The sequence below is a fragment of the Ranitomeya variabilis genome, chromosome 1, assembly GCF_051348905.1.
Source record: "Ranitomeya variabilis isolate aRanVar5 chromosome 1, aRanVar5.hap1, whole genome shotgun sequence".
Classification (NCBI taxonomy): Eukaryota; Metazoa; Chordata; class Amphibia; order Anura; family Dendrobatidae; genus Ranitomeya; species Ranitomeya variabilis.
Window position 1 is genome coordinate 1,165,786,906 of NC_135232.1, and position 26,500 is coordinate 1,165,813,405.

General features: G+C 49.1%; 1 protein-coding gene across 7 annotated transcripts in view; it reads right to left on the reverse strand.

Annotated features, from left to right (window-relative positions):
* Window positions 1-923: 923 nt before the first annotated feature.
* Window positions 924-26,500, reverse strand: part of MOGS (mannosyl-oligosaccharide glucosidase) — a 36,513-nt gene continuing 10,936 nt past the window's right edge. For all 7 annotated transcript variants that reach the window (XM_077280461.1, XM_077280465.1, XM_077280463.1 and 4 more), the window contains one exon: window positions 924-2,853. In XM_077280461.1, the coding sequence (XP_077136576.1) occupies window positions 1,119-2,853 (1,735 nt within the window). In that variant the 3' untranslated portion in view covers window positions 924-1,118. The remainder of the gene's footprint in view (window positions 2,854-26,500) is intronic.

Sequence of the window (26,500 nt, forward strand, 5' to 3'; positions counted from 1 at the left end):
CCTCACCCATCCCCTGCAGACTGTGAGCCCTCGCGGGCAGGGTCCTCTCTCCTCCTGAATCCTCACCCATCCCTTGTAGATTGTGAGCCCTCGCGGGCAGGGTCCTCTCTCCTCCTGTATCCTCACCCATCCCCTGCAGACCGTGAGCCCTCGCAGGCAGGGTCCTCCCTCCTACTGTATCCTCACCCATCCCATGCAGACTGTGAGCCCTCGCGGGCAGGGTCCTCTCTCCTATTGTATCCTCACCCATCCCCTGCAGACTGTGAGCCCTCGCGGGCAGGGTCCTCTCTCCTCCTGAATCCTCACCCATCCCTTGTAGATTGTGAGCCCTCGCGGGCAGGGTCCTCTCTCCTCCTGTATCCTCACCCATCCCCTGCAGACCGTGAGCCCTTGCAGGCAGGGTCCTCCCTCCTACTGTATCCTCACCCATCCCCTGCAGACTGTGAGCCCTCGCGGGCAGGGTCCTCTCTCCTGTATCCTCACCCATCCCCTGCAGACCGTGAGCCCTCGCGGGCAGGGTCCTCCTCCTGTATCCTCACCAATCCCCTGCAGACTGTGAGCCCTCGCGGGCAGGGTCCTCTCTCCTATTGCATCCTCACTCATCCCCTGCAGACTGTGAGCCCTCGCGGGCAGGGTCCTCTCTCCTCCTGTATCCTCACCCATCCCCTGCAGACTGTGAGCCCTCGCGGGCAGGGTCCTCTCTCTCCTATTGTATCCTCACTCATCCCCTGCAGACTGTGAGCCCTCGCGGGCAGGGTCCTCCCTCCTCCTGTACCTGTGTGCCTTGTTTTTTTGCTCATGTTTAATGTATTTGTCTATATTTGCTCCGTATTCACATGTTAAGCGCCATGGAATAAATGGCACTATAAAAATGTATAATAATAATTAATTTCTTAGCAGGTGAATAAACAAGATACAACGGGGTGGATGGCAAAGGTCCAGTTAGGCTTTATTCCACCATGGAAGAGGGCTACCCCAGTGCCCACCCCCAGTAAGGCCTTGTGGAATAGCTGGATAACCACAGAATAGGACAGCTGCAGAGCATTACGGAGATGTAAGGAAACATGGCGGATATCTGCTATCCGGAAGGACCGGAGGCCTCACCCTGATGTATTGGGTCAGTATTCTTCCGCCATTACCAATACAACTAGAGAGCTCCAGCCCGTGAAGGGGTGACAGCCTTGGCCACGGCCGGTCTGGTCATTATACTGTTCCCATAAAAAGCCGCTTTCTTTGTATTGTCGGTATAGATTAGAGATGAGATTGATCCGGAGCTCTCGATACAAGCCCAGCGCCCGCTCCCGGTATGGGCCATCCATGTGACTGTACCTGTGCAGGGCGCTGACCACGAGGTAGTTAATATTAATCCATATAGGGCCCCTCCAGTATGGGGGGTCATGCTCAGTGTTACGCTGCATAAATAAAGGACTGCTTTTGGACAAGGATCGGATACCATACGGGGTCCACAACCTGTCGGCATCTCGCAGATGATCCAGGAGGCGGCCAAGCTTGGGGGAATCCGGAGATAAAATCTGCAGAATGAAGGGAAAGAGGGAGACATAGCCCAGGGCACCGACAAACTGCAATTTTGGGGATTTTCTTACTACTCTGATTAATCTTGGTGGTGGGACGCTACGAGGGTCTTGTCCGGGAACAGGTCTAGGTCGCTCCCATTCCAGGGCAACGTTCTGTGTGTGATTACCATAATCGGCATACGCCCCCAGTCTCTCAGACCAGTGCAGCTTGTCCAGTAAAGCATTGTCTGCAAGCGCCATGTGAGACTCCTCGTACCGCTGACCATCTTCTCCAAGTAGGCGACAAATGGTGGCCATGACTTCAGATGCCAGAGTCATCCAGCACCGCAGGTCCACATGGCGCTCATCATCTGATGGGTGTGATGAGCGAGGGTAGTCGTCCAAGCCGGATGTCAGCGTCTTTGGGTTCAGGAAGTGTAGGGTGTCCCTGTCCCGTCCGCGCCAACGATACGTATATGGGAGAGGGCCGCTTTGTGTGCTATTGAACCATTCGTACCAGGTCTGCAAGCGAGGAAGGGCCCTGCGAAGAAACTGCAGGCCTTCGGCAGACACCGACCCATCCGCCAGCAGCTGTCGCAGGGCCAGGAACAGAGTAGGAGGATTGGCATTCACGTCCCACTGAACTACAAACTCAGCAGGTACTTTACTGCGAGCCTCAGCTCCCAGTATCTGCTCCCGAGGGATCCAGCCATCTGCATTCATCAGGTCCAGCCAGTGTGCCAGCGATTGCCAGGCCAAGGTAGGGCTCCACCGAGCAATGAGCAGTAAATGGAAACCCTCGTCCCACAGGAAGCCTCGGGGAAAGAAGGAGCGGGACGGGACAGCGGTATAGAGAGGAGCCTGAGGGTAGGACACAGGTTCTGGATTGTACTGTGACTGCACCAGGGAGCTTCCATAGAAGTAGCCCATGCCCCCCAGCATGTTGGAAAGGGCAGCGTGAGCAAAGGACACCTGCTCCGGGATGAAGCCTTTCTCCTCTAGATGGAAGAGTTCCCGGAAGCGATCCTCCATACGCCTCTTGTGCATCTCCAGCTCCCTAGAGAAAGATGTGCCAGAAAGCAATCCTGGCCGCTGGGTGAAGCTGTCCGACTCGAACAGAATCTCCACCTGAGCGGGGAGATACAAGGTGACCTGGTGAATGATGATGTGGGAGTGGTCCGAGCCGGGCTGAGGTGGAGGATGATAGGTATCGAGGCCGAAGTAACGCTGCTTATTGCTGGGATCGGCAGCAGGGTGAGTAAAGCGATCCCTCATACTACTCCGCACAACGTCCGTGATGTGGTGGAGACCGGGGCAAACTGTCACCAGGTGGTTATAACTGTGAAGAAAGGAGAGTGGGTCATCCTGGGTAATACTGCACATATACATGACCATATAGAGGTGAGGACAGAGCAGGGTATCCCGGGGGTAATACTGCACATATACATGACCATATAGAGGTGAGGACAGAGCAGAGTATCCCGGGGGTAATACTGCACATATACATGACCATATAGAGGTGAGGACAGAGCAGGGTATCCAGGTGGTAATACTGCACATATACATGACCATATAGAGGTGAGGACAGAGCAGGGTATCCCGGGGGTAATACTACACATATACATGACCATATAGAGGTGAGGACAGAGCAGGGTATCCCGGGGGTAATACTGCACATATACATGACCATATAGAGGTGAGGACAGAGCAGAGTATCCCGGGGGTAATACTGCACATATACATGACCATATAGAGGTGAGGACAGAGCAGGGTATCCAGGTGGTAATACTGCACATATACATGACTATATAGAGGGGAGGACAGAGCAGGGTCATCCTGGGTAATACTGCACATATACATGACCATATAGAGGTGAGGACAGAGCAGGGTATCCAGGTGGTAATACTGCATATATACATGACCATATAGAGGTGAGGACAGAGCAGGGTCATCCTGGGTAATACTGCACATACACAAGACCATATAGAGGGGAGGACAGAGCAGGGTCATCCTGGGTAATACTGCACATATACATGACCATATAGAGGAGAGGACAGAGCAGGGTATCCCGGGGGTAATACTGCACATATACATGACCATATAGAGGTGAGGACAGAGCATGATCATCCTGGGTAATACTGCACATATACATGACCATATAGAGGTGAGGACAGAGCAGGGTATCCCGGGGGTAATACTGCACATATACATGACCATATAGAGGTGAGGACAGAGCAGGATATCCCGGGGGTAATACTGCACATATACATGACCATATAGAGGTGAGGACAGAGCAGGGTCATCCTGGGTAATACTGCACATATACATGACCATATAGAGGTGAGGACAGAGCAGAGTATCCCGGGGGTAATACTACACATATACATGACCATATAGATGTGAGGACAGAGCAGGGTATCCCGGGGGTAATACTACACATATACATGACCATATAGAGGGGAGGACAGAGCAGGGTCATCCTGGGTAATACTGCACATATACATGACCATATAGAGGAGAGGACAGAGCAGGATATCCCGGGGGTAATACTACACATATACATGACGATATAGAGGGGAGGACAGAGCAGGATATCCCGGGGGTAATACTGCACATATACATGACCATATAGAGGGGAGGACAAAGCAGGGTATCCCGGGGGTAATACTGCACATATACATGACCATATAGAGGAGAGGACAGAGCAGGATATCCCGGGGGTAATACTACACATATACATGACGATATAGAGGGGAGGACAAAGCAGGGTATCCCGGGGGTAATACTGCACATATACATGACCATATAGAGGAGAGGACAGAGCAGAGTATCCCGGGGTAATACTACACATATACATGACCATATAGAGGGGAGGACAGAGCAGGGTATCCCGGAGGTAATACTGCACATATACATGACCATATAGAGGTGAGGACAGAGCAGTGTATCCCGGCGGTAATACTGCACATATACATGACCATATAGAGGTGAGGACAGAGCAGGATATCCCGGCGGTAATACTGCACATATACATGACCATATAGAGGAGAGGACAGAGAAGGGTATCCCGGGGGTAATACTGCACATATACATGACCATATAGAGGTGAGGACAGAGCAGGGTATCCCGGAGGTAATACTGCACATATACATGACCATATAGAGGAGAGGACAGAGAAGGGTATCCCGGGGGTAATACTGCACATATACATGACCATATAGAGGGGAGGACAGAGCAGGGTATCCCGGAGGTAATACTGCACATATACATGACCATATAGAGGGGAGAACAAAGCAGGGTATCCCGGAGGTAATACTGCACATATACATGACCATATAGAGGAGAGGACAGAGAAGGGTATCCCGGGGGTAATACTGCACATATACATGACCATATAGAGGGGAGGACAGAGCAGGGTATCCCGGAGGTAATACTGCACATATACATGACCATATAGAGGGGAGGACAGAGCAGGATATCCCGGGGGTAATACTGCACATATACATGACCATATAGAGGTGAGGACAGAGCAGGGTATCCCGGGGGTAATCCTACACATATACATGACCATATAGAGGGGAGGACAGAGCATGGTCATCCTGGGAAATACTGCACATATACAAGACCATATAGAGGTGAGGACAGAGCAGGGTATCCCGGAGGTAATACTGCACATATACATGACCATATAGAGGGGAGAACAAAGCAGGGTATCCCGGAGGTAATACTGCACATATACATGACCATATAGAGGTGAGGACAGAGCAGTGTATCCCGGGGGTAATACTGCACATATACATGACCATATAGAGGTGAGGACAGAGCAGTGTATCCCGGGGGTAATACTGCACATATACATGACCATATAGAGGTGAGGACAGAGCAGGATATCCCGGAGGTAATACTGCACATATACATGACCATATAGAGGGGAGAACAAAGCAGGGTATCCCGGGGGTAATACTGCACATATACATGACCATATAGAGGTGAGGACAGAGCAGGATATCCCGGAGGTAATACTGCACATATACATGACCATATAGAGGGGAGAACAAAGCAGGGTATCCCGGAGGTAATACTGCACATATACATGACCATATAGAGGTGAGGACAGAGCAGGATATCCCGGAGGTAATACTGCACATATACATGACCATATAGAGGGGAGAACAAAGCAGGGTATCCCGGAGGTAATACTGCACATATACATGACCATATAGAGGGGAGGACAAAGCAGGGTATCCCGGAGGTAATACTGCACATATACATGACCATATAGAGGGGAGAACAAAGCAGGGTATCCCGGAGGTAATACTGCACATATACATGACCATATAGAGGGGAGAACAAAGCAGGGTATCCCGGGGGTAATACTACACATATACATGACCATATAGGAGGTGAGGACAGAGCAGGGTATCCCGGAGGTAATACTGCACATATACATGACCATATAGAGGTGAGGACAGAGCAGGATATCCCGGGGGTAATACTACACATATACATGACCATATAGAGGGGAGGACAGAGCAGGGTATCCCGGGGGTAATACTGTACATATACATGACCATATAGAGGGGAGGACAGAGCAGGATATCCCGGGGGTAATACGACACATATACATGACCATATAGAGGAGAGGACAGAGCAGGGTATCCCGGGGGTAATACTGCACATATACATGACCATATAGAGGGGAGGACAGAGCAGAGTACCCCGGGGGTAATTCTACACATATACATGACCATATAGATGTGAGGACAGAGCAGGGTATCCCGGGGGTAATACTGTACATATACATAACCATATAGAGGTGAGGACAGAGCAGAGTAGCCCGGGGGTAATACTACACATATACATGACCATATAGATGTGAGGACAGAGCAGGGTATCCCGGGGTTAATACTGCACATATACAAGACCATATAGAGGTGAGGACAGAGAAGGGTATCCCTGGGGTAATACTGCACATATACATGACCATATAGAGGAGAGGACAGAGCAGGGTATCCCGGGGGTAATACTACACATATACATGACCATATAGAGGTGAGGACAGAGCAGGGTATCCCGGGGGTAATACTGCACATATACATGACCATATAGAGGAGAGGACAGAGCAGAGTACCCCGGGGGTAATACTGCACATATACATGACCATATAGAGGTGAGGACAGAGCAGGGTATCCCGGGGGTAATACTGCACATATACAAGACCATATAGAGGAGAGGACAGAGCAGGGTATCCCGGGGGTAATACATCTATATGGTCATGTATATGTGTAGTATTACCCCCGGGGTACCCTGCTTTGTCCTCACATCTATATGGTCATGTATATGTGCAGTATTACCCCCGGGATACCCTGCTCTGTCCTCACATCTATATGGTCATGTATATGTGCAGTATTACCCCCGGGATACCCTGCTCTGTCCTCACATCTATATGGTCATGTATATGTGTAGTGAGGACAGAGCAGGGTATCCCGGGGGTAATACTGCACATATACATGACCATATAGATGTGAGGACAGAGCAGGGTATCCCGGGGGTAATACTGTACATATACATAACCATATAGAGGGGAGGACAAAGCAGGGTACCCCGGGGGTAATACTACACATATACATGACCATATAGATGTGAGGACAGAGCAGGGTATCCCGGGGGTAATACTGCACATATACAAGACCATATAGAGGTGAGGACAGAGAAGGGTATCCCTGGGGTAATACTGCACATATACATGACCATATAGAGGAGAGGACAGAGCAGGGTATCCCGGGGGTAATACTGCACATATACATGACCATATAGAGGAGAGGACAGAGCAGGGTATCCCGGGGGTAATACTGCACATATACATGACCATATAGAGGAGAGGACAGAGCAGGGTATCCCGGGGGTAATACTGCACATATACATGACCATATAGAGGTGAGGACAGAGCAGAGTACCCCGGGGGTAATACTACACATATACATGACCATATAGAGGAGAGGACAGAGCAGGGTATCCCGGGGGTAATACTGCACATATACATGACCATATAGATGTGAGGACAGAGCAGGGTATCCCGGGGGTAATACTGTACATATACATAACCATATAGAGGTGAGGACAGAGCAGAGTATCCCGGGGGTAATACTACACATATACATGACCATATAGAGGAGAGGACAGAGCAGGGTATCCCGCGGGTAATACTGCACATATACATGACCATATAGAGGTGAGGACAGAGCAGAGTACCCCGGGGGTAATACTACACATATACATGACCATATAGAGGAGAGGACAGAGCAGGGTATCCCGGGGGTAATACTGCACATATACATGACCATATAGAGGAGAGGACAGAGCAGAGTATCCCGGGGGTAATACTACACATATACATGACCATATAGATGTGAGGACAGAGCAGGGTATCCCGGGGTTAATACTGCACATATACAAGACCATATAGAGGTGAGGACAGAGAAGGGTATCCCTGGGGTAATACTGCACATATACATGACCATATAGAGGAGAGGACAGAGCAGGGTATCCCGGGGGTAATACTGCACATATACAAGACCATATAGAGGAGAGGACAGAGCAGGGTATCCCGGGGGTAATACTGCACATATACAAGACCATATAGAGGGGAGGACAGAGCAGGGTATCCCGGGTTAATACTGCACATATACAAGACCATATAGAGGTGAGGACGGAGCAGGGTATCCCGGGGTTAATACTGCACATATACATGACCATATAGAGGTGAGGACAGAGCAGGGTATCCCGGGGGTAATACTACGTATATACATGACCATATAGATGTGAGGACAGAGCAGGATATCCCGGGGGTAATACTACACATATACATGACCATATAGAGGAGAGGACAGAGCAGAGTATCCCGGGGGTAATACTACACATATACATGACCATATAGAGGAGAGGACAGAGCAGAGTATCCCGGGGGTAATACTGCACATATACATGACCATATAGAGGTGAGGACAGAGCAGGGTATCCCGGGGGTAATACTGCACATATACAAGACCATATAGGAGGTGAGGACAGAGAAGGGTATCCCGGAGGTAATACTGCACATATACATGACCATATAGAAGAGAGGACAGAGCAGGGTATCCCGGGGGTAATACTGCACATATACATGACCATATAGAGGTGAGGACAGAGCAGAGTATCCCGGGGGTAATACTGCACATATACATGACCATATAGAGGTGAGGACAGAGCAGGGTATCCCGGGGGTAATACTGCACATATACATGACCATATAGAGGTGAGGACAGAGCAGGGTATCCCGGGGGTAATACTGCACATATACACTCACTGGCCACTTTATTAGGTACACCATGCTAGTAACGGGTTGGACCCCTTTTGCCTTCAGAACTGCCTCAATTCTTCGTGGCATAGATTCAACAAGGTGCTGGAAGCATTCCTCAGAGATTTTGGTCCATATTGACATGATGGCATCACACAGTTGCCGCAGACTTGTCGGCTGCACATCCCAAAGATGCTCCATACAAGGCAGGATGGATCCATGCTTTCATGTTGTTTACGCCAAATTCTGACCCTACCATCCGAATGTCGCAGCAGAAATCGAGACTCATCAGACCAAGCAACGTTTTTCCAATCTTCTACTGTCCAATTTCGATGAGCTTGTACAAATTGTAGCCTCAGTTTCCTGTTCTTAGCTGAAAGGAGTGGTACCCGGTGTGGTCTTCTGCTGCTGTAGCCCATCTGCCTCAAAGTTCGACGCACTGTGCGTTCAGAGATGCTCTTAGGCCTACCTTGGTTGTAACGGGTGGCGATTTGAGTCACTGTTGCCTTTCTATCAGCTCGAACCAGTCTGCCCATTCTCCTCTGACCTCTGGCATCAACAAGGCATTTCCGCCCACAGAACTGCCGCTCACTGGATTTTTTTTCTTTTTCGGACCATTCTCTGTAAACCCTAGAGATGGTTGTGCGTGAAAATCCCAGTAGATCAGCAGTTTCTGAAATACTCAGACCAGCCCTTCTGGCACCAACAACCATGCCACGTTCAAAGGCGCTCAAATCACCTTTCTTCCCCATACTGATGCTCGGTTTGAACTGCAGGAGATTGTCTTGACCATGTCTACATGCCTAAATGCACTGAGTTGCCGCCATGTGATTGGCTGATTAGAAATTAAGTGTTAACAAGAAGTTGGACAGGTGTACCTAATAAAGTGGCCGGTGAGTGTACATGACCATATAGAGGTGAGGACAGAGCAGAAACTGGGGCTTTAGCCAAGGGGGAGGGGATTATTCACTGTCCATATATCAGACAATTTTACCTTAGCAACTTGTGGCCGCCGCTAAAAGCTGAAGATAAGGAGGAATTTCACCTTTCAGAGACAACGACCCTAAGGCTATGTGCATTTTTGCCGGGATTTTCCACTGTATAAACACTTACAAACAGCATCCCATTCATTTCTTATGCACTCCGCAATTGATGTGCCCATGCTGCGTTTTTTTCCACGGCAGAAACTAATGTTCATTATTCTTGCGTAATCACGGCAATTCCGCACCCATAACCAGGTATTAAAAACCTGCTTGTAAAACGCTGTAAAAACGCATCTAAATCATCACACGTTTTTCCTGCCAAGGGTATGGAGAACTGAAGAAGAAAATCCTGAAACATGAGCACATAGCCTTAGAGACGTCCACATCACCAAGGGAACAGCTGAACCTAGGCCTGAGCCAAGGGGAAATCTGTGGTGACCCGAAGAGGGCGCTGTACACAGGAGATGTCCCGCAATCTGTGGTGACCTGAAGAGGGCGCTGTACACAGGAGATGTCCCCGCAATCTGTGGTGACCTGAAGAGGGCGCTGTACACAGGAGATGCCCCGCAATCTGTGGTGACCTGAAGAGGGCGCTGTACACAGGAGATGTCCCGCAATCTGTGGTGACCTGAAGAGGGCGCTGTACACAGGAGATGTCCCCGCAATCTGTGGTGACCTGAAGAGGGCGCTGTACACAGGAGATGTCCCCACAATCTGTGGTGACCTGAAGAGGACGCTGTACACAGGAGATGTCCCACAATCTGTGGTGCCCTGAAGAGGACGCTGTACACAGGAGATGCCCCCGCAATCTGTGGTGACCTGAAGAGGACGCTGTACACAGGAGATGTCCCCGCAATCTGTGGTGACCTGAAGAGGGCGCTGTACACAGGAGATGTCCCCGCAATCTGTGGTGACCTGAAGAGGGCGCTGTACACAGGAGATGTCCCCGCAATCTGTGGTGACCTGAAGAGGGTGCTGTACACAGGAGATGTCCCCGCAATCTGTGGTGACCTGAAGAGGACGCTGTACACAGGAGATGCCCCCGCAATCTGTGGTGACCTGAAGAGGACGCTGTACACAGGAGATGTCCCCGCAATCTGTGGTGACCTGAAGAGGACGCTGTACACAGGAGATGTCCCCGCAATCTGTGGTGACCTGAGGAGGACGCTGTACACAGGAGATGCCCCCGCAATCTGTGGTGACCTGAGGAGGACGCTGTACACAGGAGATGCCCCCGCAATCTGTGGTGACCTGAAGAGGGCGCTGTACACAGGAGATGTCCCCGCAATCTGTGGTGACCTGAGGAGGACGCTGTACACAGGAGATGCCCCCGCAATCTGTGGTGACCTGAGGAGGACGCTGTACACAGGAGATGCCCCCGCAATCTGTGGTGACCTGAGGAGGACGCTGTACACAGGAGATGCCCCCGCAATCTGTGGTGACCTGAGGAGGATGCTGTACACAGGAGATGCCCCCGCAATCTGTGGTGACCTGAGGAGGACGCTGTACACAGGAGATGCCCCCGCAATCTGTGGTGACCTGAAGAGGGCGCTGTACACAGGAGATGTCCCCGCAATCTGTGGTGACCTGAAGAGGGCGCTGTACACAGGAGATGTCCCCGCAATCTGTGGTGACCTGAGGAGGGCGCTGTACACAGGAGATGTCCCCGCAATCTGTGGTGACCTGAAGAGGCCGCTGTACACAGGAGATGTCCCCGCAATCTGTGGTGACCTGAAGAGGGCGCTGTACACAGGAGATGTCCCCGCAATCTGTGGTGACCTGAAGAGGACGCTGTACACAGGAGATGTCCCCGCAATCTGTGGTGACCTGAAGAGGACGCTGTACACAGGAGATGCCCCCGCAATCTGTGGTGACCTGAAGAGGGCGCTGTACACAGGAGATGCCCCCGCAATCTGTGGTGCCTGAAGAGGGTGCTGTACACAGGAGATGTCCCCGCAATCTGTGGTGACCTGAAGAGGGCGCTGTACACAGGAGATGTCCCCGCAATCTGTGGTGACCTGAAGAGGACGCTGTACACAGGAGATGTCCCCGCAATCTGTGGTGACCTGAAGAGGACTCTGTACACAGGAGATGCCCCCGCAATCTGTGGTGACCTGAAGAGGGCGCTGTACACAGGAGATGTCCCGCAATCTGTGGTGACCTGAAGAGGGCGCTGTACAGAGATGTCCCCGCAATCTGTGGTGACCTGAAGAGGGCGCTGTACACAGGAGATGTCCCCGCAATCTGTGGTGACCTGAAGAGGACTCTGTACACAGGAGATGCCCCCGCAATCTATGGTGACCTGAAGAGGGCGCTGTACACAGGAGATGTCCCGCAATCTGTGGTGACCTGAAGAGGGCGCTGTACACAGGAGATGCCCCCGCAATCTGTGGTGACCTGAAGAGGGCGCTGTACACAGGAGATGTCCCCGCAATCTGTGGTGACCTGAAGAGGGCGCTGTACACAGGAGATGTCCCCGCAATCTGTGGTGACCTGAAGAGGGCGCTGTACACAGGAGATGTCCCGCAATCTGTGGTGACCTGAAGAGGGCGCTGTACACAGGAGATGTCCCCGCAATCTGTGGTGACCTGAAGAAGGCGCTGTACACAGGAGATGTCCCGCAATCTGTGGTGACCTGAAGAGGGCGCTGTACACAGGAGATGTCCCCGCAATCTGTGGTGACCTGAAGAGGGCGCTGTACACAGGAGATGTCCCCGCAATCTGTGGTGACCTGAAGAGGGTGCTGTACACAGGAGATGTCCCCGCAATCTGTGGTGCCTGAAGAGGACTCTGTACACAGGAGATGTCCCCGCAATCTGTGGTGACCTGAAGAGGACTCTGTACACAGGAGATGCCCCCGCAATCTGTGGTGACCTGAAGAGGGCGCTGTACACAGGAGATGTCCCCGCAATCTGTGGTGACCTGAAGAGGACGCTGTACACAGGAGATGTCCCGCAATCTGTGGTGTCCTGAAGAGGACGCTGTACACAGGAGATGCCCCCGCAATCTGTGGTGACCTGAAGAGGACGCTGTACACAGGAGATGCCCCCGCAATCTGTGGTGACCTGAAGAGGACGCTGTACACAGGAGATGTCCCCGCAATCTGTGGTGACCTGAAGAGGGCGCTGTACACAGGAGATGTCCCCGCAATCTGTGGTGACCTGAAGAGGGCGCTGTACACAGGAGATGTCCCGCAATCTGTGGTGACCTGAAGAGGGCGCTGTACACAGGAGATGTCCCCGCAATCTGTGGTGACCTGAAGAGGACGCTGTACACAGGAGATGCCCCCACAATCTGTGGTGCCTGAAGAGGACTCTGTACACAGGAGATGCCCCCGCAATCTGTGGTGACCTGAAGAGGACGCTGTACACAGGAGATGTCCCCGCAATCTGTGGTGACCTGAAGAGGACGCTGTACACAGGAGATGCCCCCGCAATCTGTGGTGACCTGAAGAGGGCGCTGTACACAGGAGATGTCCCCGCAATCTGTGGTGACCTGAAGAGGGCGCTGTACACAGGAGATGTCCCCGCAATCTGTGGTGACCTGAAGAGGGCGCTGTACACAGGAGATGCCCCCGCAATCTGTGGTGACCTGAAGAGGACGCTGTACACAGGAGATGTCCCCGCAATCTGTGGTGACCTGAAGAGGACGCTGTACACAGGAGATGTCCCTGTAATCTGTGGTGACCTGAAGAGGGCGCTGTACACAGGAGATGTCCCCGCAATCTGTGGTGACCTGAAGAGGACGCTGTACACAGGAGATGTCCCCGCAATCTGTGGTGACCTGAAGAGGGCACTGTACACAGGAGATGTCCCGCAATCTGTGGTGACCTGAAGAAGGCGCTGTACACAGGAGATGTCCCCGCTATCTGTGGTGACCTGAAGAGGGCGCTGTACACAGGAGATGCCCTGGCAATCTGTGGTGACCTGAAGAGGACGCTGTACACAGGAGATGCCCTGGCAATCTGTGGTGACCTGAAGAGGACGCTGTACACAGGAGATGTCCCCGCAATCTGTGGTGACCTGAAGAGGGCGCTGTACACAGGAGATGTCCCCGCAATCTGTGGTGACCTGAAGAGGACGCTGTACACAGGAGATGCCCCCGCAATCTGTGGTGATCTGAAGAGGGCGCTGTACACAGGAGATGTCCCCGCAATCTGTGGTGACTGTTGTGGATTCTGTTTGTGGGCTCCTTCTGGTGGTTACTGCTGGTACTGGGTGACTTTGGTGGGTTGCGGCCTTTGGTTTCCACCTGTCCATCAGAGGCTGGGTGTTTCCTATTTTACCTGGCCTTTCTGTCATTTCCCTTGCCGGCTATCAATGTGTTCAGATGTGCTCTGTTTGGTTCCTGCCTACCTGCTCCCAGATCTTTCAGGATAAGCTAAGTGCTGATTTTCAGTTGTTTGGTTTTTTGTCCAGCTTGCTTATTATGTCTCTATGCTAGCTGGTAGCTCTAGTGGACTGAGGTTCTCCCCATGTGCCATGAGTTGGCACATGGGTTCTTGTAATCTCAGGATGGTTTTTTGATTAGGGTTTTTTGCTGACCGCTCAGACCCCTTTTGTATCGTTCTGCTTTCTAGTTTACAGCGGGCCTCAATTTGCTAAACCTATATATATCATCTCTATGTGTGCCTTCCTCTCATTTCACCGTCAATACATGTGGGGGGCAACTATACCTTTTGGGGTTCATCCCTCTGGAGGCAAGTGAGGTCTTTATTTTCTCTGCAGTACTAGTTAGCTCTTAGGCTGGTGCGTGGCGTCTAGAACCAACGTAGGCACGCTCCCTGGCTATCTCTAGTTGCGTTTGTCAGGCGTAGGGCAGCGGTCAGCCCAGGTTCCATCACCCTAGAGCTCGTCCGTTATATATTTGTACCTTGCTTGTCCTGTGCTATCCCTAGCCATTGGGGATTCATGACAGTATAGCCGGCCCACAAAGTGTTAATTGTTTGGGCTGAAGTAGGAGAAAAAGAAGTGTTTAAGGGAAATTTTTTATTTTTTTTTCCCTTCAGAGTTTTGCTGCCTAGCCCTTAATTGCTGTCTAGCTGCTTCTTACCTCCTCTTAACCCTTGAATGGCTCTGACCTTAGCTGTTTAACATGGATGTCCAGAGTTTGGCTTCCAGCCTGAGTAATCTCGCGGCAAAAGTTCAAAACATACAGGATTTTGTTGTTCACACTCCCATGTCTGAACCTAGAATTCCTATTCCAGAGTTCTTCTCTGGAGATAGATCTACCTTCCTGAATTTCAGGAACAATTGTAAATTGTTTCTTTCTTTAAAATCTCGCTCCTCTGGAGACCCTGCTCAACAGGTCAGGATTGTAATATCTTTCCTGCGGGGCGACCCTCAGAATTGGGCATTTGCATTGGCACCAGGGGATCCTGCATTGCTCAGTGTGGATGCGTTTTTTCTGGCATTGGGATTGCTCTATGAGGAACCCAACCTGGAGATTCAGGCTGAAAAGGCTTTGTTAGCCCTCTCTCAGGGGCATGATGAAGCGGAAATATATTGTCAAAAATTTCGGAAATGGTCGGTGCTTACTCAGTGGAATGAGTGCGCCCTGGCTGCAAACTTCAGAAATGGTCTTTCTGAGGCCATTAAGGATATTATGGTGGGGTTCCCTACGCCTACAGGTCTGAATGAGTCTATGGCTATGGCCATTCAGATTGATCGGCGTTTACGGGAGCGCAAACCCGTGCACCAGTTGGCGGTGTCTTCTGAACAGGCACCTGAGACTATGCAATGTGATAGAATTCAGTCCAGAAGTGAACGGCAAAATTATAGGCGGAAAAATGGATTGTGTTTTTATTGTGGTGATTCAGGTCATGTTATATCAGCATGCTCTGAACGCACAAAAAAGCTTGATAAATCTTTTGCCATTGGTACTCTGCAGCCTAAGTTCATTTTGTCTGTGACTCTGATTTTTTCACTGTCTTCCATTTCCGTCGATGCCTATGTGGATTCAGGCTCTGCCCTGAGTCTTATGGATTGGTCATTTGCTAAACGCTGCGGTTTTAGTCTAGAGCCTCTGGAAGTTCCTATTCCTCTGAAGGGAATTGATTCTACACCATTGGCTATGAATAAACCGCAGTATTGGACACAAGTGACCATGCGCATGACTCCCGTTCATCAGGAGGTGATTCGCTTCCTTGTACTGTATAATTTACATGATGTACTAGTGCTGGGTCTGCCATGGTTACAAACTCATAATCCTGTCCTGGACTGGAAAACAATGTCTGTGTTAAGCTGGGGATGTCAGGGGGTTCATGATGATGCACCTCCAATTTCAATCGCTTCATCTACTCCTTCTGAGATCCCTGAGTTTTTGTCTGACTATAGGGATGTTTTTGAGGAGCCTAAGCTCAATTCGCTCCCTCCCCATAGAGAGTGTGACTGTGCTATAGAATTGATTCCTGGCAGTAAGTTCCCTAAGGGTCGTTTATTTAATCTGTCACTGCCAGAGCATACTGCTATGCGGAATTATATTAAGGAGTCCTTGGAAAAGGGACATATTCGTCCATCTTCGTCCCCTCTGGGAGCAGGTTTTTTTTTCGTGGCAAAAAAAAGATGGTTCCCTGAGGCCTTGTATAGATTATCGCCTTCTGAATAAGATTACAGTCAAATATCAGTATCCATTGCCATTATTGACTGATTTGTTTGCTCGCATTAAGGGGGCTAGGTGGTTCACTAAGATAGATCTTCGCGGTGCGTATAATCTGGTGCGGATAAAACAGGGTGATGAGTGGAAAACCGCATTTAATACGCCTGAGGGCCATTTTGAGTATTTGGTAATGCCTTTTGGACTCTCCAATGCTCCGTCAGTCTTTCAGTCCTTTATGCACAATATTTTCCGTGAATATCTGGATAAGTTTATGATTGTGTATTTGGATGATATTTTGGTGTTTTCTGATGACTGGGAGTCTCATGTTCTACAGGTCAGGAAGGTGTTTCAGGTTCTGCGGGCCAATTCTCTGTTTGTGAAGGGCTCAAAGTGTCTCTTCGGAGTCCAGCAGATTTCTTTTTTGGGGTACATTTTTTCTCCTTCTACTATTGAGATGGATCCCGTCAAGGTTCAGGCAATTTGTGACTGGACACAACCTACATTTGTTAAGAGCCTACAGAAGTTCTTGGGGTTTGCTAATTTTTCCAGTATTGTTAAACCTTTGACTGATTTGACTAAAAAGGGTGCTGATGTTGCTGATTGGTCTCCTGCGGCCGTGGGGGCCTTTCAGGAACTTAAGCGCCGGTTTTCTTCTGCTCCTGTGTTGTGTCAACCAGATGTTTCACTTCCTTTTCAGGTTGAGGTTGATGCTTCCGAGATTGGAGCGGGGGCGGTTTTGTCACAGAGAAGTTCTAATGGCTCGGTGATGAAGCCATGTGCATTCTTCTCTAGAAAATTCTCGCCCGCCGAGCGCAATTATGATGTGGGTAATCGGGAGCTTTTGGCCATGAAGTGGGCATTTGAGGAGTGGCGTCATTGGCTTGAGGGGGCTAAACATCGTGTGGTGGTCTTGACTGATCACAAGAATCTCATTTACCTTGAGTCTGCCAGGCGTTTGAATCCTAGACAGGCTCGTTGGTCGTTGTTTTTTTCTCGTTTCAATTTCGTGGTTTCATACCTGCCAGGTTCAAAGAATGTGAAGGCAGATGCTCTTTCCAGGAGTTTTGTGCCTGACTCTCCTGGAGACTCTGGGCCTACTGGTATCCTTAGGGATGGGGTAATATTGTCCGCCGTATCCCCAGACTTGCGACGTGCATTGCAGGAGTTTCAGGTGGATAAACCGGATCGTTGTCCACCAGAAAGACTGTTTGTTCCGGATGATTGGACCAGTAGAGTCATCTCCGAGGTCCATTCTTCTGTGTTGGCTGGTCATCCTGGAATATTTGGTACTAGAGACTTGGTGGCCAGGTCTTTTTGGTGGCCTTCCTTGTCTAGGGATGTGCGTACCTTTGTGCAGTCTTGTGAAGTATGTGCTCGAGCTAAGCCTTGCTGTTCTCGGGCCAGTGGGTTGTTGTTATCCTTGCCCATCCCGAAGAGGCCTTGGACGCACATTTCCATGGATTTTATTTCTGATCTCCCGGTTTCACAGAAAATGTCCGTTATCTGGGTTGTGTGTGACCGCTTTTCTAAGATGGTTCATTTGGTGCCCTTGCCTAAGTTGCCTTCCTCCTCTGAGTTGGTCCCTTTATTTTTTCAGAACGTGGATCGTTTGCATGGGATTCCGGAGAATATCGTTTCTGACAGGGGATCCCAGTTTGTGTCTAGATTTTGGCAGACGTTTTGTGCCAAGATGGGCATTGATTTGTCTTTCTCGTCTGCATTCCATCCTCAGACGAATGGCCAGACGGAGCGAACTAATCAGACCTTGGAAACTTATTTGAGGTGTTTTGTTTCTGCTGATCAAGATGACTGGGTTGCTTTTTTGCCACTGGCCGAATTTGCTCTTAATAATCGGGCTAGTTCTGCCACGTTGGTCTCTCCTTTTTTTTTGTAATTCGGGGTTTCATCCTCGTTTTTCCTCTGGTCAGGTGGAGTCTTCGGATTGTCCTGGAGTGGACGTGGTGGTGGACAGGCTACATCAGATTTGGAATCAGGTGGTGGACAATTTGAAGTTATCTCAGGAGAAGACTCAGCAGTTTGCTAATCGCCGTCGCCGCGTGGGTCCCCGACTTCTTGTTGGGGATTTGGTGTGGTTGTCTTCTCGTTTTGTCCCTATGAAGGTCTCTTCTCCTAAGTTCAAGCCTCGGTTTATCGGTCCTTATAGGATCTCGGAGATTCTTAACCCTGTATCTTTTCGTTTGGATCTCCCAGCATCGTTTGCTATTCATAATGTGTTCCATCGGTCGTTGTTGCGGAGGTATGAGGTGCCCGTTGTTCCTTCGGTTGAGCCTCCTGCTCCGGTGCTGGTGGAGGGAGAATTGGAGTATGTTGTTGAGAAGATCTTGGATTCTCGTGTTTCCAGACGCAAACTCCAGTATTTGGTTAAGTGGAAGGGTTACGGTCAGGAGGATAATTCCTGGGTGGTCGCCTCCGATGTTCATGCGACTGATTTGGTCCGCGCCTTCCATAGAGCTCACCCTGATCGCCCTGGGGGTTCTCGTGAGGGTTCGGTGACCCCTCCTCAAGGGGGGGGTACTGTTGTGGATTCTGTTTGTGGGCTCCCTCTGGTGGTTACTGCTGGTACTGGGTGACTTTGGTGGGTTGCGGCCTTTGGTTTCCACCTGTCCATCAGAGGCTGGGTGTTTCCTATTTTACCTGGCCTTTCTGTCATTCCCTTGCTGGCTATCAATGTATTCAGATGTGCTCTGTTTGGTTCCTGCCTACCTGCTCCCAGATCTTTCAGGATAAGCTAAGTGCTGATTTTCAGTTGTTTGGTTTTTTGTCCAGCTTGCTTATTATGTCTCTATGCTAGCTGGTAGCTCTAGTGGACTGAGGTTCTCCCCATGTGCCATGAGTTGGCACATGGGTTCTTGTAATCTCAGGATGTTTTTTTGATTAGGGTTTTTTGCTGACCGCTCAGACCCCTTTTGTATTGTTCTGCTTTCTAGTTTACAGCGGGCCTCAATTTGCTAAACCTATATATATCATCTCTATGTGTGTGCCTTCCTCTCATTTCACCGTCAATACATGTGGGGGGCAACTATACCTTTTGGGGTTCATCCCTCTGGAGGCAAGTGAGGTCTTTATTTTCTCTGCAGTACTAGTTAGCTCTTAGGCTGGTGCGTGGCGTCTAGAACCAACGTAGGCACGCTCCCTGGCTATCTCTAGTTGCGATTGTCAGGCGTAGGGCAGCGGTCAGCCCAGGTTCCATCACCCTAGAGCTCGTCCGTTATTTATTTGTACCTTGCTTGTCCTGTGCTATCCCTAGCCATTGGGGATTCATGACAGGTGACCTGAAGAGGGCGCTGTACACAGGAGATGTCCCCGCAATCTGTGGTGACCTGAAGAGGGCGCTGTACACAGGAGATGTCCCCGCAATCTGTGGTGACCTGAAGAGGAGGCTGTACAGAGGAGATGTCCCCGCAATCTGTGGTGACCTGAAGAGGGTGCTGTACACAGGAGATGTCCCCGCAATCTGTGGTGACCTGAAGAGGGCGCTGTACACAGGAGATGTCCCCGCAATCTGTGGTGACCTGAAGAGGACGCTGTACACAGGAGATGTTCCCACAATCTGTGGTGACCTGAAGAGGGCGCTGTACACAGGAGATGTCCCTGCAATCTGTGGTGACCTGAAGAGGACGCTGTACACAGGAGATGTCCCCGCAATCTGTGGTGACCTGAAGAGGGCGCTGTACACAGGAGATGTCCCCGCAATCTGTGGTGACCTGAAGAGGATGCTGTACACAGGAGATGTCCCCGCAATCTGTGGTGACCTGAAGAGGGCGCTGTACACAGGAGATGTCCCCGCAATCTGTGGTGATCTGAAGAGGACGCTGTACACAGGAGATGTCCCCGCAATCTGTGGTGACCTGAAGAGGACGCTGTACACAGGAGATGTCCCCACAATCTGTGGTGACCTGAAGAGGGCGCTGTACACAGGAGATGTCCCCACAATCTGTGGTGACCTGAAGAGGGCGCTGTACACAGGAGATGTCCCCGCAATCTGTGGTGACCTGAAGAGGGCGCTGTACACAGGAGATGTCCCCGCAATCTGTGGTGACCTGAAGAGGACGCTGTACACAGGAGATGCCCTGGCAATCTGTGGTGACCTGAAGAGGACGCTGTACACAGGAGATGTCCCCGCAATCTGTGGTGACCTGAAGAGGGCGCTGTACACAGGAGATGCCCCCGCAATCTGTGGTGACCTGAAGAGGTCGCTGTACACAGGAGATGTCCCCGCAATCTGTGGTGACCTGAAGAGGGCGCTGTACACAGGAGATGTCCCCGCAATCTGTGGTGACCTGAAGAGGAGGCTGTACACAGGAGATGTCCCCGCAATCTGTGGTGACCTGAAGAGGACGCTGTACACAGGAGATGCCCCGCAATCTGACAGATGTGGAGCTACTACAAGGAGGAGCCGGCAGAGATCACCAATCCTACATGTGCCACACTGATAGACCCCGAGCCAGCAAAGTGTTAGTGTAAGGACGTGCAGATTTTTGCAAACATTACTTTTCTTCTGTATTTTTTGATTTTCCACCAAAAAGATTTCAGTTTAATTATCAATGGATTTGTTCAGATTATGGGCAACATTACAGAGGGATAAAGTTGTGAAATTATTCTTTTACATGTAAAAAAAAAACACCCCACAGAAAACATCTGGTGTACACTGTGTCCTAAAAGTAAACTTTTATTAGAATAATTAAAAATAAAGAAAATATTAGGAAGCAGAGTCACCCAATGGAGGCCACAGGTGGGTATACAGTATAAATTGTTTGATGTCAGGGTCTAAAAAAAAAATCAATATTATCTGGGAACAATTGCTCACAAAGCACTGACCTAAGTCAGGGCCTTCTGTAACATGTGGTCCGGCTGCCCCGACGCGCGTTTCACCCTTGCTTTATCAGGGGCAGCACTGACGGGCGTTTGCCTTCATTGGGCAACTCTGCTTTTTTATATTTTCTTGATTTTTAATTACTGTGTCACATACCTGCTTCTCAGCACGTGACTGGGCGTTGCGCCTGCAAGGGTTAATCTATCTCCCCTCTCTCAGTCCAGCATTCAACCTCTGTCCTATGCTGTAATGGGAGCATAAGTCACACGCCGACCCAGGTCACACACCCGCTCATACGCGCTGCCACCACTAATCGAATACACGGGCGATGAGTCCTGAAATCAATCTTACACACATGTGATTAATTAGTTTTCCAGGTGATTCTAATTAAAGGAAAACTACTTAAAAATGATGTTCCACATTATTAAGCAGCCACAAGCTTCAAGCAATATGGGAAATAAAAAGCATCTCTCTGCTGCTGAAAAGTGTTAAATAGTGCAATGCCTTGGTCAAAGGATGATAACATTTGATATTTCCCGAAAGCTTAACGTGATTATCGTACTGTGAAGAGATTTGTAGCTGAATCTGCGCACAGATGTGTTTGTGCTGATAAAGGCATAATGAGGAAGATTTCTGCCAGGCAAGTTCATCGGATTAAGAGAGCAGCTGCTAAAACACCATTACAAACCAGCAAACAGATATTTGAAGCTGCTGGTGCCTCTGGAGTCCCTCGAATCTCAAGGTGTAGGCTCCTTCAAAGGCTTGCTGTGGTGCATAAACCTACTATTCGGCCACCCTTAAACAGTGTTCACAAGCAGAAATGATTGTATTGGGCCCAGACATACATGAAGACTAATTTCCAAACAGTCTTGTTTACTTATAAGTGTTGAGCAACCCTGGATGGTCCAGATGGATGGAGTAGTGGATGGTTGGTGGATGGCCACCATGTCCCAACAAGGCTGCAACGTCAGCAAGGAGGTGGAGGAGTCATGTTTTGGGCCGGAATCATGGGGAACCAGCTGGTAAGGCCCTTTAAGGTTCCTGAAGGTGTGAAAATGACCTCTGCAAAGTATATAGAGTTTCTGACTGACAACTTTCTTCCATGGTATAAAAAGCAGAAACGTGCCTTCAGGAGCAAAATCATCTTCATGCTGACAATGCCCATCTCATGCTGCAAAGAATCCCTCTGAGTCATTGGCTGCTATGGGCATAAAAGGAGATAAACTCATGGTGTGGCCACCATCTTCCCCTGACCTCAACCCTATAGAGAACCTTTGGAGTATCATCAAGCAAAAGATCTATGAGGGTGGGAGGCAGTTCACACCAAAACAGCAGCTCTGGGAGGGAAGAAATACAAGAAACTCTCCAAAAACTCACAAGTTCAATGGATGCAAGAATTGTGAAGGTGACATCAAAGAAGGGTCCTATGTTACATGTAACTTGGCCTGTTAGGAGGTTCTGGAGGTAAATAGCTTTTTTGCTCAGTTTGTTTCAGTTCTTTATATCAAACTAGCTGTACTACCCGGCTTCGCCCGGGTTAATGACTGCTGTTAGCAAAATAGAATGTGTTAACAAAAATTTATTCTGCACACAAAAACCACAAAACAAATAGATAGAAATGTAATTATTAAAAGGCAAAAACTAAGCAAATAGAAGCATTTCACAACATATATTAGCTTTGTTATACTGAGAATGTCTTTGTTGCCTATATTAACCAATCAGAGCTCAGGTTAATTAACTGTAGCAAAATAGAAGCTGAGCTGTGATTGGTTGCTATTGGCAGCCTGATAAATCCCCAGCCAACAGGAAGCCCTCCCCCCTGGCAGTATATATTAGCTCACACATACACATAATAGACAGGTCATGTGACTGACAGCTGCCGTATTTCCTATATGGTACATTTGTTGCTCTTGTAGTTTGCTTATTAATCAGATTTTTATTTTTGAAGGACAATACCAGACTTGTGTGTGTTTTAGGGCGAGTTTTATGTGTCAAGTTGTGTGTGTTGAGTTGCGTGTGGCGACATGCATGTAGCGACTTTTGTGAGATGAGTTTTGTGTGGCGACATGCGTGTAGCAACATTTTGTGTGTTGAGTTGCATGTGACAGGTTAGTGTAGCAAGTTGTGTGCAGCAAGATTTGTGCATGGCGAGTTTTGCGCGTGGCGAGTTTTATGTGTGGTGCATTTTGAGTATGTGCAAGTTTTGTGTGAGGCAACTTTTGCATGTGGTGCAACTTTTGTACATGTGGCAATTTTTCTGTGTGTGCAAGTTTTGCATGAGGTGAGTTTTCCATGAGGTGAGTTTTGCACGTGTGGCGAGTTTTGCGTGAGCCTAGTTTTGCATATGGCGAGTTTTGCATGTAGCGAGTTTTGAGTGGTGACTTTTGTGTTTCGACTTTTATGTGGCGAGGTTGGTGTGTGTGTGTGGTGAAATGTGTGCTGAGGGTGGTATATGTGTTCAAGCACGTGGTAGTGTGTGGCGCATTTTGTGTTTGTGTTCATATCCCCGTGTGTGGTGAGTATCCCATGTCGGGGCCCCACCTTAGCAACTGTACGGTATATACTCTTTGTCGCCATCGCTCTCATTCTTTAAGTCCTCATTGTTCACATCTGGCAGCTGTCAATTTTCCTCCAACACTTTTCCCTTCACTTTTTCCCCATTATGTAGATAGGGGCAAAATTGTTTGGTGAATTGGAAAGCGCGGGGTTAAAATTTCACCTCACAACATAGCCTATGACGCTCTCGGGGTCCAGACGTGTGACTGTGCAAAATTTTGTGGCTGTAGCTGCGACGGTACAGATGCCAATCCCGGACATACACACATACATACATACACACATTCAGCTTTATATATTAGATATACCTGTATGTAATCTCCTGTATATAGTATATACCTGTGTGTCATCTCACCTATATATAGTATATATCTGTGTGTCATCTCCTGTATATAGTATATACCTGTATGTCATCTCCTCCTATACATAGCATATACCTGTGTCATCTCCTCCTGTATATACTATATACCTGTAGGTAATCTGCTCCTGTATATAGTATATACCTGTGTGTCATCTCCTCCTGTATATAGTATATACCTGTATGTCATCTCCTGCTGTATGTAGTATGTACCTGTATGTCATCTCCTCCTCTATATAGTATATACCTGTGTGTCATCTCTCCTGTATATAGTATATATCTGTGTGTCATCTCCTCCTGTATATAGTATATACCTGTGTGTCATCTCCCCTGTAAATAGTATATACCTGTGTGTCATCTCCTGTATATAGTATATAGCTGTATGCCATCTCCTCCTGTATTAGCCCTCGTTCACACGTTATTTGGTCAGTATTTTTACCTCAGTATTTGTAAGCTAAAATGGCAGCCTGATAAATCCCCAGCCAACAGTAAGCCCACCCCCTGGCAGTATATATTAGCTCACACATACACATAATAGACTGGTCATGTGACTGACAGCTGCCGGATTCCTATATGGTACATTTGTTGCTCTTGTAGTTTGTCTGCTTATTAATCAGATTTTTATTTTTGAAGGATACCAGACTTGTGTGTGTTTTAGGGCGAGTTTCGTGTGTCAAGTTGTGTGTGTTGAGTTGCGTGTGTTGACATGCATGTAGGGACTTTTGTGAGATGAGTTTTGTGTGGCGACATGCGTGTAGCAACTTTTTGTGTGTCGAGTTGCATGTGACAGGTTAGTGTAGCAAGTTGTGTGCAGCAAGTTTTGCGCATGGCGAGTTTTGCGCGTGGCGAGTTTTATGTGTGGTGCCTTTTGAGTATGTGCAAGTTTTGTGTGAGGCAACTTTTGCATGTGTTGCAACTTTTGTGCATGTGGCAATTTTTCTGCGTGTGGCAATTTTTCTGCGTGTGCAAGTTTTGCGTGTGGCGAGTTTTGCACGTGTGGCGAGTTTTGCATGTGGAGAGTTTTGCGCGTGGCGAGTTTTGAGCGGCGACTTTTGTGTTTCTACTTTTATGTGGCGAGGTTGGTGTATGTGTGGTGAAATGTGCACTGAGGGTGGTATATGTGTTCGAGCACGTGGTAGTGTGTGGCGCATTTTGTGTGTGTGTTCATATCCCCGTGGTGGTGTGGTGATTATCCCATGTCAGGGCCCCACCTTAGCAACTGTACAGTATATACTCTTTGGTGCCATCGCTGTCATTCTTTAAGTCCCCCTTGTTCACATCTGGCAGCTGTTAATTTGCCTCCAACACTTTTCCTTTCATTTTTTCCCCATTATGTAGATAGGGGCAAAATTGTTTGGTGACTTGGAAAGCGCGGGGTTAAAATTTCACCTCACAATATAGCTTTGACGCTCTCAGGGTCCAGACGTGTGACTGTGCACAATTTTGTGCCTGTAGCTGCGACGCCTCCAACACTTTTCCTTTCACTTTTTCCCCATTATGTAGATAGGGGCAAAATTGTTTGGTGAATTGGAAAGCGCGGGGTTAAAATTTCACCTCACAACATAGCCTATGACGCTCTCGGGGTCCAGACGTGTGACTGTGCAAAATTTTGTGGCTGTAGCTGCTACGGTTCAGATGCCAATCCCGGACATACATACATACACACACACACACATTCAGCTTTATATATTAGATGTCTAGAAATTCTACTGTGCCTAATAATTTGGAGCAGTGCATTGTGGGGTTTTATTCATTGTGGAGATTATACTGTTATCATTGGGAGGTTTCTGCAATAAAATTCGATGTATACTCTAAGGGTACCGTCACACAGTGAAATTTCCATCGCTGCGACGGCACGATTCGTGACGTCGCAGCGTCGTATGATTATCGCTCCAGCGTCGTAGACTGCGGTCACACGTTGCAATCACGGCGCTGGAGCGATGCTGAAGTCCCCGGGTAACCATCGGGTTACTAAGCGCAGGGCCGCGCTTAGTAACCCGATGTTTACCGTGGTTACCAGCGTAAATGTAAAAAAAACAAACAGTACATACTCACATTCGGGTGTCTGTCCCCGGCGTTCTGCTTCTCTCCACTGTGTAAGCGCCATAGCCGGAAAGCACAGTGGTGACGTCAGGCGTCACCGCTGTGCTCGCTTTCCGGCCGCTGTGCTCACACAGTGCAGAGAAGCTGAGACGCCGGAGGACAGACACCCGAATGTGAGTATGTACGGTTTGTTTTTTTTACATTTACGCTGGTAACCACGGTAAACATCGGGTTACTAAGCGCGGCCCTGCGCTTAGTTACCCGATGTTTACCCTGGTT